General features: G+C 38.0%; 2 protein-coding genes across 2 annotated transcripts in view; one reads left to right on the top strand and one right to left on the bottom strand.

Annotated features, from left to right (window-relative positions):
* LOC138015020 (isoleucine--tRNA ligase, cytoplasmic-like) overlaps window positions 1–17,406 on the top strand; it is a 60,720-nt gene that overhangs the window by 5,644 nt on the left and 37,670 nt on the right. The window contains exons 4-11 of the mRNA XM_068861914.1: window positions 6,024–6,056; window positions 7,643–7,729; window positions 10,049–10,131; window positions 10,575–10,626; window positions 10,962–11,046; window positions 11,282–11,410; window positions 12,793–12,880; window positions 16,331–16,391. Coding sequence (XP_068718015.1) covers window positions 6,024–6,056; window positions 7,643–7,729; window positions 10,049–10,131; window positions 10,575–10,626; window positions 10,962–11,046; window positions 11,282–11,410; window positions 12,793–12,880; window positions 16,331–16,391 — 618 coding nt within the window. The remainder of the gene's footprint in view (window positions 1–6,023; window positions 6,057–7,642; window positions 7,730–10,048; window positions 10,132–10,574; window positions 10,627–10,961; window positions 11,047–11,281; window positions 11,411–12,792; window positions 12,881–16,330; window positions 16,392–17,406) is intronic.
* Window positions 956–2,887, bottom strand: LOC138015022 (uncharacterized). Its single transcript, XM_068861916.1, has one exon. It carries the CDS (start codon window positions 2,870–2,872, stop codon window positions 1,043–1,045), a length of 1,830 nt encoding a protein of 609 aa, XP_068718017.1. The 5' UTR covers window positions 2,873–2,887; the 3' UTR covers window positions 956–1,042.

Below are 17,406 nucleotides of genomic sequence, written 5' to 3'. Positions count from 1 at the left end.
AAACTAGTTGAAATTAAAGTCACCTAGTTAAAACAACTGACTAGTTGAAAAATATACAAATTAACTGAAAACAAAAATTAACTGCAATATATACACTTTTTTATGCATCTAAAATTGCATAAATTTTATTGTATACGCGTTTGTGCCTTCGTTATTCATAACCATAATTTGCTTTTCCTGTTATTGTTTTGGTGGACAAAAGAATAAATTGCATGTCCGCCGACAAGTCAAAAATTAACACGAGGAACATCACTTCCATTGCTATCAATGCCAACCATGAAAACATCTACAGTGCATTATCTCAAAGTTTAATACCCTCACACCACGTTTTGTTATTGTATGAATTCGGTCAGCTCAGATAAGCGAGATATCAGGGGTGTTAAATTTTGTCACTTTTCCTCTGCATGCAATAAAGGTCTTGATGGACTAGCAAAATTAAAAATTAATATCATGCATTGTTTCTGCTTACTCTTTGACCAAAAAACACCCTTAGACAGTTCAATACATGTGTTTGATTTACCGGCATCGGTTAACCCTTTGACGCCTAAACTGGCCTAAACCGGCCATACTTATCGGTAGTATTTTGCTCTGTCTAACGCCAGACGATTTTACGCGTCAATGGGGAACCCGTGGGAGTCAATGGGTTAAATTTTCTTCCTAACAAAGATGTTCAAATCCACATCCAGTGTTTTCTTAGTCTTAACGTTATGTAGTCTCCTTTGGTGTGCTACTGTTATTAATAATAATAATAATAATAATAATAAAATAATAACCAATAATCACTTTATTTCCATGATAAAAATATTTACAAACATTAAAATATCTCCAAAAGGTAAGAACTATAAATTTACAAGCAATTAAGTATTTCTCTGTTTTAAAACTTCAAAAAAAAAAGAAAATAATAATAATAATAATAATAATAATAATAATAATAACAAACTCTATTGAGCACTCTTTCATACAAACTTGAATCTTACATGTATCTGGTAAAAATAAATAATAATAATAATGATAATGATAAAACTCAAATTAAATTAAAAATTTAAATGCCGGCGGTGGCGACATTAATCCGGCAATCGTCAAGAGAGTCTCCTATATTCCGGAAAGGTACTCGGGACCCTCTTACACACGCATGTACTGATCTTAAGAGTTCAAATGAGATGACAGTTCTGAGCCAATTAATGACGTTGTTATAGGGCTCACCGTCCTTCTGTACTAACTTGTCTGCTAAGTGCTTAAGAAATCGTTGGCACTCATTTCCCATCCCACCGTTCGTTCCGAAAACCAAGGGTGTAAAGGATCCCATCTCGACCTCAAGCACTCGTTGCTGATATTTCCGCTTTTTCTCCTCTTCTTGGTCTTTAAAGACTTCGGATGTCGGCTTGCTCTGGTTACATTTGGAGTTAACATGCGTGACCCTGACGTCGAAAAATGCTGTAACTCCTCTAGACCAGAAATCTCCCGCCTTGATGTCTAAACGTGCCTCTGAGCTGGTAACTGCGCTTCTAAGATGCATCCGTTCGTTGTCAAGAGGTAAGAGGCGTGGCTCCGCCTCCACATTCTTACAAACTTTGGTGATGAATGATGTCAGTAGGTTTCGTACACCATCATGCCTTTGTGCCACAAACCCTCCTTTTTTACAAGAGAGGGCGTGGCCAACATTGAATCTATCCCCACAAACGCACTGGGCTGGTAGGTCGGTGAGAGGCAAGTTGTAACGTAGCCGCAGAGAGTCTCTGAATTCTTGCTTGTTAAGAGCTAGACCTTGATCTTTGAGGGGGATCGCGTTAAGCCAAGAGCTGGCCCCTTTGTCTCTTGCTTGATTGGCCAATCGAAGAAGATCAGGGGAGAGGGTGGAGTCAATCGACTCCATTTTTGCCTTTTCCCTTTCGGCCTTTAGCGCCTGGTGGTGACGTTTCAGCTCCTCTACGGAATTTTCGCCTGTTATCATGATGGTACTCTGAGTTGTTATGGAGTCTACATGTGCGGCTGTGATTGATGCTGATGCGGTAAACTGTTGTGGTGCTTCCGATCTCAGATCCGGCACGCCTAGTCCCCCTTGGGCCGTTGTCAAGGTAGCGAGTTGGCGCACTTCGTCGGGAAGGGGCTCTGTCTGGCCAAAGAATGTTGGAAGTAGTAGATCGTCGATTACCTCCTGGACTGGGTCGATATAGTCCTCAAATGACTCAATTGTGCGAAGAAAATAAGTAAACTTGGACTTGAACCCCTTCGTAAAAGCGATATACGCTGCGTGGGGCTGATTCTTAGCAATTTCTGATAGTGTTTCAAGTTCCCCTTTCCATGCACGCACTTTCTCCTTACAATACATATCCTTGTATTCTTGTGATCCAATGACCGCTCCTAGATGACGTTGACCCTCAATAGTGATATTAACTTCATCACCGAATACTCTCGCTGCTTCTGCGGCAGCTTCCTCTGACTTTACTATAAGCCAACTCTTTGACCCATTCACAAGGTAACCGAACTTCTCTCCTTCCTGACTCAACAGCTTGTACCAATCGTAAAGCGATGTGATTACTCCACCGCCTGCCGAATCATCCGCGAGCCATGCTTGTTTAACCCCCGGGCAGTGTGCTCTCAAATAATAAATCATCATTGATGTATTAACCGAGTACCAAGCCATAGCAAGGGGGTCGCCCTGTGTTGTCCCCTCCTGTGAGAGTATTTCACCTCCCCCACAGATGAAAAGTCTAGATGGGCTTCTGTAGGTGTTTATTATATAAAGCGCCATTTCCTTGCATAAAATCTGAATGTTGTGCAAAGCTACAGATCTGTTCATTTGGTTAAATGCATTACTTGCATCGATCAACAGTACTCCATCTGACCCCTCCTCATCGAAAATCTGGCACATGGCGTGTATCGCGGCCTCTGCCCCTGCGCTGTGGCCTGCACAAACTTGTAGGGGCCCCGCGGCCCCGCGGCATCCTTGATATCCTCTTTAAGGAACACGGACACAGTTTTACCTATTATCCGTCTCAAAACCTCTCCGACACCGATTGGACGAATTCCCGGATCTTTGTCGAGCGGTATAAGCCTGCATGATGTATATGCCTCCAACAAAGACGGGTGGTACGACTTTGTGAGTAGTTGTCTTGTAAATATGGCTAGCTCTTCCCTTAACATTTTCCCTTCGTTCTTAAAATTCTTTGAACATAAGATCCGTTTGTAAATTTCGGAATCCATTCCTGATGGTCCCGCGGAGCCTATGGTTTTACTGGCTGACTTAAAAATCATTTCCTCATCTATGAGGTCAAACACACCTGGTGGGATAGAGTTGATCGGGCCATGTAACAGGCTCTCCTCTGCAATCTCAGCGGCTTCTGGATGTTTGTCTTTTAGCCCTTGCAGGACTGCAGGTGATAGATCGAGCAAACCTGATGAACTCTCATTCTCCAAGAGTTTTAAAGCTGCTGACAGTTTTCCTTGCATAACAAGCTTTGCGAAAACCTTAGAAAGATCTTCCACTGTTCTTGCCTTCTTCGAACTCTTAAACTTTCACTGGATAAATCTCACTTCGCTGAGCAACTGGCTAAGATCTCCTTGCCTCCAGAGTGTTAAACGGCGCTTTAATGCTGCGCTATGCTCTTTACTTTTAGAAGTTGCGGAAGGCTTTTGCAGGATCAGGGTTGGAAGTACCATGAAGGCCTTTAAAGCGATTGAGTTCAGGTCGGAATTGACATTGAATTGCCTGATCCAAAAAGCCAGTTCTTCGACGAAACTCTTCCCGGCTCGGCCAGACGGTAGATTAAAGATGTTTCTCCTGTAGTGGACAATTTCATCATAGATAGCATTTATTGAATTGCAGAAGCTTTCGTGGCTGATATCGCCCCATTTTTTGTTCTTAATTTCAGAGGGAAACACCTCGTAGTCGGGCAGGTTTGGCTTTATTTTGTTTTGATCTGGTAATTCGCTGGATGGTCCCGTGGGGGGTTGTTGGTTGCAATCGCGTGACTGATCGATTAGTAGGCTATGCAAATTCGATTGCGCTGAATTAGCATTTTCAACTTGGCGAAGACTTTGATTTCTTTGTGAGCCATCTTGAATATTATTTCCTTCGAGTACCAACTCTCTCTTGGCCGGCTCGCTCTCAGACCTGCTGCAGCCATCGGTTGAATCGTTGCATCTAAAAGTATTATTGGCGCTTGCTTTCTCAAGTCTAGCGGCTTGCGTTGTTAAATTGTGGCTTTTAAAACCAAGGTATGCGTAGCCTTTCGCCTCCCATAACTCAGTCATTACTTCAATGTAACCTTTCTTTCTTCCACCACTATTAAGAGGTGCATGGTTCGACGAAACCAGACTCTGTGCAGTTTTTTTACATTCGAGGAGGTCCTCATTCATTTGGTCTGTCCATTTCCTTCGAGCCATCATATTTTTTGGGGAGCTATTCCTTACACGTCCACCATGTCCACGTCCACGTCCACCAATATTATTATTATTATTATTATTATTATTATTATTATTATTATTATTACAGTGTTACACACAATCAAATTACTTTTCAGTGACAACAGGTATTTTCCTTAACTTACAAGTGTGCTCTGCATGGTCAGTACTGTTAGCCTGCGAGCAGGCTCTCTCTCAGTGGTGGGAGAGAAGGAGAGCCTGCACGTCTCCCTCTGAATTTTGAATGCCGCCTCCTGATGTCACGCTGAGAGAGCTGTCAAAAATTAGCCAATCAGTGCTCATGCAAAGTAACCATTGAAAAACAGCAAGTCACGCGTTGTGTATTTCAAATCGCTCAAGGCAAAAACTCTCAAGTAAAGGAAGGAAGCCTTCGCCAGAAAATCCTAACAACTACTGCAGATGCTGTAAAGCGTAGCCAAATATTCTGCACGGTAATTTGTCCTTTTCCACAGAAAATGTGTTTCGTTCGTCAGGGAAAAAATCACCACACAAATGTGAAGCGACGGGTATTTTTTCCCAGACAGCATCTCCACTGTGTGAGACTCGTCGACCACAAGTGCTGCCAAATTTCGGTAAAGCAAAGCGGATTTATGGTTTTGAAATTTATTTTAATAAAATACAGACATTACAACTACATATACAAACTGTACTACATCACACTTTAATACTAGACAGGTATTCTGGTAACATACACCATTTTACTTCAAAGGCTTATCAAGTATTTGTGATTATAGACACGTATTTTACCGTTGCAAATTGGAATATTTTGTTTTCAAGTGCATTGGAGTATTGCAGAGTTACTAGGAGATCGAGCAATCATTTGTGGAGCCAGCTTTTTAACTTAACCAAATACTAGCTAAAATTGTGTAGAGTTCCTCTATCGTTAAATCACCAAATGAGGCAGCCGAAGGTCCAAGTTTTTGTCCAAATGTGATCAGCGATTATGCTTTGTTGAGGACAGGAAACTACCACAGTGACATCAAGTCGCCCTCATGGTATTTTAGCTGCCACGAAAAGCAGTTGGAAAATAAGACTTTTCCCGAATCCTGTGGATAACAGAGATAGAACTTCCTTTCCCTCCAGCAGAGAAGCCATTGCCTCATGTTGCGCAATCTTTAATTATACCAAGTTACAGTAAAATTGCAACATTCTATGATTATTTCAAACGCATTTCTGACCACCTCATCTCTCAAAGTGAAGTGCCTTTCTTGTTATCGGAGCTTGTCAATGGTGAGGTCACCAAGTGATTTAATTTCACCCAATCAGTATTTTGCATCCAAAATTTGGACGTGACATTCAAAATTCAAAGCCATGCAGGTAGGCCCTCATTTTACCCCATAACCCCAGTCCCTCAGAGGGCCTGCACACAGGCTTAGTACTGTAAGTGTTATGGAAAATTAAAAATGAAAGTGATTAAAACAAGACTAACTGATGGGTGTGCACTCTGCTTGAATGTGATGTAACTTGTAACTAGGAGTAAAGGATCATTCACTTTCTTGCTCAATGCAGGAAAAACTTGACAATAAAAATAATAATAACCTCAATAGTTCTTTAATAGCCTTGTTTACAAGGATGTGTTCTTGCTTTCTTTCCTTCAGGAGTATGAAATTGACCAGAAATTGGGCATAAAGGTATTTATTAGAAAATGCAATGCAATGTAATGTTATTACAAGCAAGTTTGATTTAGTAATCTGCGTAACAGTAATTATTTATATTTTGGGCTTGACATTGGGTCAGTTATACATTCACATAAATACAGTTGTATTAAAGTTACGGAAAGTGTGACACTTAGTTAACATGACCTGTCAAACTATGTGTATAAGTTGATAAGTTACTCGCTTGTTATTTTTAGTTAGATTACTTAGTAAGATAGGCTATTATCTCCAAACTTACAGCCAGAAGGATTGAATTATGCTAAGACATACAAAGTTTTTAATGATTGTAAACAATTTTTAATGTACTAATAAATAGGATAATGAAAAGGATAAAAGTACCCAAAAAGTTACTATTAATTAAAATAACTTTATTCTAATAGACTATAAAATTCAAGGGGCATGGCTGAGTATGAAACTGTTAATGGCTCTATCGGTCTTACAATTGTGGGTAACACGAACGCTCTGGTGGACCTAAGGGAATATGCTGGCGTGTGCTTAGCTGGTAACAACCCATGCAATCTGTGATTACTATCTGCACAGGTCTCTTGAAGAGATTAAAGCATTAATCATAATGTCAAAAAACAGGAAAGTAAAAACAAACTACACTGTAGTTTAATGCACTAGTCATTTGTTTCCCCCACCCCTTGACCCTCGGGGATGGGTAGGGAAATTGCATTTGAATGGTTGTAAAGTAGGTGTATTTCCACTGGGGACTAGAGCAGACAAACACACGTAATTCCCCGACCCCTCTGTTCCTAAAAGATGCTGAGTCATCAAGGAAATGTTATGGAGATTACCACAATATACATGTACAGTTCTTAACATTTGTGTGTGCCACATGAACTATATAAGGAACGATGCCATATTGATTTTGCATGTGTGAAAATACTCATTACCATTGCTCTTCGTTTCTTTTCAGTCCTAGTCCTCCTAGGTAAGAATTCCCCGATATTTCCCCCTGTATGTCCCCAGAGGGGTAGGGCAGAGGAACGAAAATCTTGTAATTCCCTACCCCCTAGAGGCGTAATTGTGGTGTAATCTCTCGTAATTGCCCTAGTAATTTCCCCATATGTCCCCACTGTCCCCGGGGGTCGGGGGTGGGGGAAACAAATGACTAGTGCATAAGAATTTTTAACCAAGAAAAAAATTTAATCACAACACATACATAGTCAACATACATATTACATCGTGGGAACTACATGTAGTCCTCTCTTGTACTAGGATTTCATGTAGGATTCTAAACGCCTAGTTTCTCAGGATTTTTGTAAGCAAAGTAAGGCATTACACTTGCGTTTGAATTAAGATGTTTTCTAGGACCAAAACATTATACATGTATACTCCTTACATATTTAATCACATTTTTTAGCTAGCTACCATTACGTATATATTAAGCACTTTGATTAGCTATGAAAGGAGAATGTAATCGAGTCTTGAGTGTGTTGAAGTCGAGCCTATTTTGACTCTGTGTGAGTCAGTAACCCTAAAGATCAACCAAGTCTAACTACAGCAAGCAGCATAGACACTTACTCACCAAGGGACTTGAATTGTTTTATCATTTCTAGAGTCCAGATGATGTCACAAACATGGGAATAGCAAACTATAACCAAGAATGCCGAAAAATTGTGATGCGTTATTCCAATGAATGGGAGGTAAGACTACTGAGGGAGTTATAGTGTGCTATGGGTAATTATAAAACTAGTTATAGCTGTCGCTAAAGTGCCAACGAGCCAAGCTTGCGTGATCTGGCGGCTGCAAACATCACGCGGCGTACTCGTGCGGCACTCTCATTGGTTATCGCTCGGTCAACATTTCATCGCTTTGGTCTACATTACAGCTTTTGGTCTACATTACACTCAAATTTGAAGTGCTTCTGAGATTTCGTCCACCTAAAAATCTTCTCGCGGCTCTATAAGCTGCCGCCTCGCCAGGCCTTCTGTCTTCAGAAGGCCTGACTCGTTGGCAATAATTAGCATTGTACGCGCACTCTTATTAGTCAATGGCTGTGTTTAGATGAGAGTATGGAACACGGCTGTGACATCACACAAATTTTGATTGGTTATGTGTTGTCAGATAAGCGTTTTGATTGGCTGGTAGGAAATATGAGTGTGAATCAAGAAAATCTGTTTCAATCAAGAATTTTCCATAAATGAAAAAGTTCTACAAAAATTTCCTTGAATAAATAAGTTTTGAGTCGTGTTTTGAAAGTCTGGAGATTATCAGAGTTTTTTATGTGTTCTGGTAGATCATTCCAAAGTTGTGGCAAGGCGACAGCGAAAGCTCTAGATCCATAAGACTTCAAATTATAGCTGGTAGGGTTAAGACAGAGCGATGTAGATGAGCGGAGGGTTCTTGAAGGACGGTAGATTCTTATCAGTTCTTGTATGTACGAGGGAGACAAAATAGGAATTAACACTGTTTAACATGCTGTATGCAGAAAGGTCCTGGGTTCTACATACATGTATACATGTAGCGATCTTGAGCTATTTTGAAATTTGTGTGTAATTACAGTGGAACCTGTATATAACGGCCTTGTATTAAGCGGCCACCCTCTATTTAGAGGCCAGTTTTCAAAGTCCCGATTTTCGCTCAATCACATGCAAACACTGTTAGAATTACCTGCATTAGGTAGCCACCTCTATTAAGCAGCTGTGGCCACCCTATAGCAGTCCTACATTTGTCTTTCTTTGTTTGTTTACCAATATTAAGCAACCATCCTTGAACCAAAACTAAGCCAAATGTCATTTTATACAGTATTTTATTGCATTTAAAATGATCAATCATCAATCATCACTATAAAGAAATAACCTGTACAAAGCTACTGTAAGCTGTAAATCGGCCACTTAGTATCGTTAATGCTTTCCAGATGTCTACAATGTGCTAAAGTACAGTACAAATCACAAACGCTGAAAAATTTTCCTTTTGAATATGCCTCACTGTTTAGCTGTAAATTCGTTAATTGGCTTGTTCTAAAGCAATGTCATGGAGAATGAATCGCAAATGTATACTCGCAAGAGATTTTCAGGCCATAACCTCCACCTCTGTTAATTTGCTTTCCCTTTACCGTAACTTTCCCGTTGTTTGTTGGCTGTTTCAAAAATGTTACGTATATTGTACCACTAATTTAAAAGTTGGCAACTTTGTTTCAAATATTGATCACTTGAAATAGTGTTGATTGTCCTATTGTTTCTGTGCACGAAGATTTTTTGCACAATTGGCCATTGAAATTGACATTAGACCATGCCCAGTCAGTATTTTTAGTGACCCTGTATTAAGCAGCCAGTTTGTCAAGTCGCGAGGGTGGCCGATATATACAAGTTCTACTGTATTATTTTAACAGTATATGTTGCCGGTAAAATCCGTCTTCAGGTTGAATCCGTTTTTACCCAGGTTAAACTGATGATCCTCATTTTACCTTGGTTCTGAATATGCATTGAGGCGAATTGAAGAAACATTTTTTGGGTCTAAATTAAGCCTGGAGAAAATGAGGGTCAGGTTAGGATTAGTTTTGGTTATGATACATGAATATCAATTGACTTATTACACAAAAGTAAATAATGAAATTAAAGCACTGTGATGGGTTAAGCATGTTCGTCGTTGTGGTGTATTGGTGAAGACGCAGGACCACAGATCTGGAGGATCCGAGTTCGAGTACCGGTGAGTGAAAAGTACAGTTCTTTGATCTCTTACTATGTTGTAATGTCGATAACTGCATAATGAATACAGAAACCGATAAGATAATATAAATCATTAAGATGATGTGTTGAGATTGGTAAGACAGTGCTTGAGGGAAGGTGGAGGTGTTTTCAGTCCTTTTTGGAGGATTGATAGTTGCTTTAATATTCAACCTATAGGTAAAATGAGGATCGTCAATTTAATAACCTAGGTAAAAATGGATTCAACCTGAAAACGGATTTGACCGACAACATATACACTATAAATATTATTAATGGTATATGGCGTTGTTTCAGTTCATTGTAAAGAGGATGGGACGGTGGATTGATTTCGAAAATGATTACAAGACACTCTACCCTTGGTTCATGGAATCAGTTTGGTAGGTTAATATAATTCTGAATTAATGTTAAAAGTCAAAAGTAAGAAAGAGACCCCAGTCTTGCCCATGTATGTTGTAAAGTCTTTGGAATATTACTTTTTACAAATAGGTGTAAAATCAAATTTACAAGAAATACCAGACAAACAAATGAAATGGTAATGGTAATGAATTTATATAGCGCATATTTTCTATTGGCATATTCAAATGCGCTTTACAAGCAAGTGATCTGTGGGTTAGTGATATAAAACACTGTTTTATACATAATACCAAGGAAAAGAACTATTTTAATTGATCTAAAATTGTTTCACCTTAACAAAACATTGCAGAAAAAATATAAAAAAAAACAACAACCAGCACCAAGTCAACAACCTTAAATGGTGGATCCTAAGAAAGTGAATTTCGTGTATAATTTATAAAACAATAATGTTATTATAATTATACAGGTGGACCTTTAAACAGCTTTATGATAAAGGGATGGTGTACAGAGGATTCAAGGTAAATGGTTCAATAATTATGCTGATATTTCTCTGGCAAGGTGTTTGATATAAAACTAAAGCAATTATGTCCTGCAATCATTACACAGAACTTGGGGAGTGGAGATAAAATAAGTCCTGTAATTAAGACCAAAATGTGTTTCTGCATCGTGAAAGACTATGAATTCTTGCAAAAAGAACAGTGTACATGTAGATGTACATGCAATAATGCCTGATTGGCACAAAGTCTTGCAATTACTTATCCTGGTTAATTACCGGTATTTGAGTTCATGCTTGAAATCTTGCATTGATATTGTAGTACTGTAACAGAACAGTTATTGTTTGAAATGTCTCCAGGTCATGCCATATTCTACAAGATGCAACACTCCCCTGTCAAATTTTGAAGCAAATCAAAACTACAAAGATACTATGGATCCTTCTGGTAAGACATTTAAAACTGTGTAATGCATTGTGTCTTGTATTTATTGAATCTTGTCTTAAATTATTACTATAGTTTGTGACTTAATACATACATGTATGTAGGCCAGGGATGTGTAAGAATGTGAAAGTGTTGTCTGTTTAAGTATACCTTTAGAAATTAGAAATTCAGTATTATCTTTGATTTTTGTCAGTGATGGGAAGAAGACTGTAGATTGAAAACCTTTGATTTGTTTCAGTCATTGTACATTTTCCTTTGGATGAAACCCCTGATGTCAGTGTCATTGCTTGGACCACAACACCTTGGACCCTTCCTAGTAACCTTGCTCTTGTTGTTAATCCTGAAATGGACTATGTTAAAGTCAAAGGTACAGTGTATGCTGTTAATAGGACAATCATGCTGGAACTGCTTGAGACTTGAGAGCTTCCTTGGGACTGATTTATTTTATGACGGGAGAGAGAAATAATTATTTGATTTTGCTTTCTACCTGTAATAGCCCAAGTGAATAATATAAAAATAACTCCAACACAGAACGAGGCTGGCTTGGAAATAAATGAGAAATCATTTTTTAATCTTAATACATTGTAGTACCCTAAGGCTTAAAATGACATGACCAGTTGAATTATAAAGCACAGTTAAATTGAGTAAAAGGGTTTAGTAGTTTCAGATATTATGTTGGAGTAAAAACATGCAGTTAGTCAAAAATACAACTTAAGTATTTTAGGGTAATGTTACAGGTATGTTTATAATTTTAATATACTATGTAGAGGATATTACTATAGTGTATGTGGACATCTTTAAATGAGAGATTTTCTCAACATGAAAATATAAAGTTCGTTCATTATACATTAATGAGATTCCAAACCGTCTGTGAAACGTGTGTTATTAGAAGGTAACCATAGTGAAGGTGGTCTTTTAATGTGTGAAGATATCACGTCATACTACAGACATGTTTATTGCAGTTTTAAACTGTCTATTAAGGGTCTCCACAGACAGGACAACTTGTTATGGATAAATTTTTACTTGTTGATATCAAAACATTATTGATAGTAAAATGTAGCAAGTTTTCACTGCAAATAGGGTTAATCAAGCCATCAACAACAAAGTAGTTTTTCTTTTCAAAACGAAAACTACTTTAGTTGTCAGTGAGAAATGCGGCCATTTTATTATTGCCAACTCCCTTTCTCCCATCCGTAAGCAAGGTATTCATTACTTAAGTCTATTTCGCAGAGACACAAACAATTTTTGCAGTCAGTGTTTTTTCATTTCTTATTTTTTATTTTCAAAGGCTCCTGCAAAACATACTGGTTTTTGACACCTAAACTTTATTTATGTGGAGCATAACAGGTGTTGATTAAATTATTACGTTGTGTACTTAAAGTAGTTGTTGATGACAACTTGCCTTGTCTGTGGAGGCCCAAAATTAACTATTTGTGTATGACCACATCTGAAAAGTTCATTCTGAACATTAATAATTATGATTATTTTATTTTCTGCAATGTTTTCTATTGCTGCCATTCAATAGTTTTATGCTTCAAACCAAAACCTACAGTAATGTTTAATTAAGCATCATTTGTCTGAATCTAACACATGTTTGATAGCAAAGTGGCAACAGGAAACAAAATCAATGAAAATGATTAAATCTTCAACTGTATTTGTTTTGTGAGAAGTCAGGTGATGCAAAGAGTGAAAATTGTTGCTTAACCTTTTTTACTAAATTGTAATTTTATTATCATTGAACACTTGCAGATTGTGAAACCAACAATGTTTACATTCTGATGGAAGCCAGACTTGAGGCTCTTTTTAAGAAGCCTGAGGAGTACACCATATTGGAAAGGTTAGATATTAATTTTTTTTAGTAATAATTATTTCTTCAACCAGCGCAATATTCATTATTACTGAAAGAGTGATAAATTTGTTACTTGCACTCTTTCTGTGAATTTTTATTTCAATTTAATCCACATTTCCTTAAAGAGCAGTGTTCTCACCAGGATTTTGCGTCTTGGGGTCCAAGGGCCCATTAAGACAAAAAAAGTGGGTCATTTGAGAGATAGACTGGGTCGTTATGGAATTCAAATGTATTGGTACATAGATGGTATTGGTAGACAGCTTAACAAAGTTATCTTTGACCACAGTCTCATCATAACTGAAAGTACATGTAATTTTAATAACACACTGTACTTTACTTTATATACATAATTGCTGTAGAATGTCAATATGTGAATAAAATGAATACAAAACAATTTAAGCTGTTAAATTTTGCTGTGTGAGTGTCCAAGCTCCAAAAATGAAGAAAATCTTGATAAAATTGTACTGACAAAAAGGGTTTTAATGTAAAGTACTTTGTAACTTATAGGACTGAAACTCATGTTGAGTCATTGTGATGGCTTAGAAAAAATTCTTCTCTGCTTTGATTCCGTCCACTTCTTTATAGCTAGTTCAAAGTTAAACTCAGCAACAGGGGGACCTTCAGATGAAATGACCATGAGAGTGTCAAGTCTTTCGGGTGAGAGTCTGTTTCTCTGGTAGTTCTTCAGAGAATTCTGTAGACTAAATCCTCGTTCACAGTCAGAAGTGTGAACTGGAAGTGTCAGTGCTATAGATGCCAACTTCAGCATGATAGTGGTTGATAATTCCTCAGAGATCTTCCATTCTGTCTCGGGTACTTTTGCTTGAGTACAAGGGGTTTTAATACTGACCATTCATGTCTAGCAGCCTGCTCATTAACTAATGCAGGGCTACCTGCTCCTTCCTTAGCAAACTGAGTTAGTAAAACATCCAATTCTTCATCTCCTCAAACTGAGACTTCATTTGTGGAAACAAAACACAAAGGCCTCATGCTAAGAATACCAAAGGCACTGATGATATTCTTGGAACCTTGTGGGAATCTGGTGTTTAGATTGTCCAGCACAGCATCCAAAAAGTTGTACATAATTGTCTGGAAACTCTCTCTTGGTGTACGTCCACCCCTTGCAACCAATTTGTGACTTTTGAAATGTAATTCTCTTGATTGTTCTGATTGTTCAGTCTCCCCTTGTGATCCAGTGTCTTCAACAAACTTTTGAAGGAAGGTTTTCCTTCTAGGACGTAATTCATCATTTCTGTACTTGGTAAGTTCAGTGATGCAGGCTTGAACAACAGGAGCAATAATGCTGCAATCAAGATCTCTTTTCTGAAATACTAGAGTAAGTTCCATGATGTTTGGCATAACATCCATCATCATGTGGATACTAGCTACAAAATCATATTCCGTAAGCTTCTTAATGTATCCTTTGATTTTGCCATCTTTATCTTGTTTATTGGCAACTTCCTGCTCAAAGAAAGTGACCAAAGAGTCCCATGTTAAGTAAACAGTTTCAAGAGCTTTGTAAAAAGATAACCATCTGAGCTGATGGATCTCTTTGTACTTCATCTTAGGCTCATTAAGCACTTCCTGGATCACCTTCAATTTTTCATTTCGTAAGGCTGACTTCTTAAAGTAGTAAAATATGTTGGTCAGCAACTCTTGGAACTCTTTCAAATATTTCACTTTATTAGCAGCTTGGGAGACACAAAGCTGCAGCCTATGAGCAATACAGTGAATGTTGACGATCTTTGGATTTAACCGCTGAAGCTTTCCAGTGACTCCTTCCTTATTACTTGTCTTTACTGATGCCCTATCACTTCCCAATCCAGTAACTTTTTGTAGAGGAACATTCTCTGATTTAGGGCTTTTGTAATTGATTCAGTGATTGTAGCAGCTGTGCCATCAGCAACATGAACATTTGTTACAAAACGGGTTTCAGGCTTAAAGGTTTCCAGTTTTACAAGCCTGGCATAAATGATGTCACTGCCTTCACCAGGTTACCTTCCATGGACTTCGCAAGAACACTTGCCCGATGGTCACTATGAACAACCTGCCTCTCAAGCGTACTCGTTGGAAAATTTGAATTTCCAGCCGTGAATGAATTATTCTTGCCATTATCTTGGCACAAAGTGCAGTACATTGCATCTTTAGCCTTGTTATATTTACATGTAAGCCATACGTATTTTGTTTTCCACGATTGCTGGAACCTTCTTTGCGTCGGTTTCTCGGCTTCTACTGGTGTTCCTGTTTCTTTGACGTTATCAGGTTCTTCATTTAACCCTTTCAGACCCGTGGGGTTCCCCATTGACGAGTAAAATTGTCTGGCGTTAGACAGAGTGAAATCTATAAGTGGCACTATTGGGAGTTAAAGGGTTAATGGGGACATAGTTTTTGAGTGAATCCAGCTGTTGTTAACCCCTTCAGCCCCGTGGGGTTCCCCATTGACGAGTAAAATCGTCTGGCGTTAGACAGAGTAAAATCTATAAGTGGCACTATTGGGAGTTAAAGGGTTAACTGCAATTTTGGCTGCTTCGCTTTACTACAGAAAAACGAATCCAAACTTCCTTGTTTTCTTCTGTTTTCCATAAATAAACGTGCAAATGAAATATTCATAAACAAATATGGCGGACAATTCAAGCACGTGTATTCTCAAATGCAACAACGCCGCTCATTGGCTTATGTGTTCACATGCCCAGCCAATCATAATGCCTGTTATAGGAATCATTGATCGCTCGATCGAACCTCGAGTACGACTGATTTTTAGACATTAGATTTTCTTTTTGCATCAGTTAAGAATTTTTTTTAGCTTTTGTTTTTTTCTTCTTTGCGCCCTGATGGGCCTTTTATATCATCTTAGTACGTCATTTGTTTTGAAACAGCGGGAATCCCTCAATGGCGAGGCCTGGTGAGAACACTGAAAGAGCAGTAAGGAATAATCATATTAACCAGTCAAATAATAATATTTATTCAGAACATTAGTCATTGGGTGTACACTACAGGTATTGTTAACAATATTACAGGTTGTGATGGTCCCTTATTAAGGTCTATAAATGGGTATTGATAGGGTGGCCTTTTTGGTTCTTAAAACTAAAATGCATACAATCTAACTGTAGCTGTACATTGTACTTTTACAAGAGGTAATAGGGGATTAAATCTATATACTTGTTTGTAGATGTACAGGCACATGTACCTTGGTTTGTTTTATGTTGTTTTTAATCAATAATTCAAATTCAAATTCAATAATTATTAGTGTCAGAGATAATAGCATACTACATGTATGAGATGGAGCATCTTGTACAGTACTGTATGCTAATCTAAAATCTGAATTCAAGTAAAGTTGTATTACTACTACCTAAAGCTGAACCCATGCCAACATATTTTTTGAGGATGAGTTTAAGTTTATCAAATTGCATTCTTTTGCTGTAAATGCTATTTCTACAGATTTAAAGGTGCAACTCTGAAAGGGAAGACCTACAAACCATTGTTCAATTACTTTCAGGATGTAAGTTAAGATCTGCATCTCTTGATGCTAAAAATATAACAAATACAAAACTCTTTCAGTAGAAAATTCCACAAAAATAATAAATTATTGTTTTGTTTAATCCTGCAATATATCTCTCATTTTTAAGGACGGTGCCCACTATGTAATTGTTATTGCGCATACGTTCTGCGCATCTCAAGATACTCGGGTTTCCTATGTGTGATGCTTACTAATACAGGGATATTTTTGCGTGATTTAAAACTATGCAAAGAAAGTAGATCTTAATAAGTACTCTTGGTATCCAAAAAGAAAATTGGGGGTAACCATGCATTCTTTAGAGATAATGAAGCTTATACATTGCTTTGTATTTTAGAGCTTTTACAAATATTGTTAAAAACAGTTCATGAATTATCTTTGAAAAATGCGTGGTTACCTCCAATTTTCTTTTTGAATTTCAATAACACTTGTTGATCTGCATTTCCTGCAAAATCATAACTCAAAGCAAAAATACCTTTGAAGCAGTAGGCAACATCCTTATAATGGCTTAGATTCTTCCCATAATTTGTGCCAGCGGACCTGCCATTTCTCCAATGGAAGGGAGGTCAGTCATTCAGCAAGAGAGAATAAATCATAAATCACCTCAACTTCTTTGATGTACATTATACATGTAAAGTAGGTTTGTCACTTTAGTGTCAATGGGACAGTTAATTGGGCCTTGGTATCCTTCTGTAGCGTTAAATTTCCAAGAAATAACATATAGGGAGTCTGCGGCTTCAAGAGTTGCGGGTTGGGCAACCCCTTAAGTTATGGCTAGTGCCTTGCACTGTGCAGGCCCTGAACTAGTAAAGAAAGAAACAAAACTTTGTTCATTTTAATACAATGAAAGGTAGAGATAGCAGAGGTTATCCCTTGCAAGGGTATCTGCCCAAATCTTAATAACTGCGAGTGGACAAAAATCCTCGGAGTCAGATTGAGATAGACTAAAACTCATCCCACATGCAACCTTGAGTCCAGGGTTGAACCTGAGTTGCAGAGG

Source organism: Montipora capricornis, chromosome 9, assembly GCF_036669925.1.
Source record: "Montipora capricornis isolate CH-2021 chromosome 9, ASM3666992v2, whole genome shotgun sequence".
NCBI lineage: Eukaryota > Metazoa > Cnidaria > Anthozoa > Scleractinia > Acroporidae > Montipora > Montipora capricornis.
This window is presented reverse-complemented; position numbering and strand designations above follow the sequence as displayed.

Excerpts from the sequence above, each read along its gene's own strand:
- LOC138015022 (XM_068861916.1), bottom strand. The coding sequence starts at position 2,872 with ATGTGCCAGATTTTCGATGAGGAGGGGTCAGATGGAGTACTGTTGATC.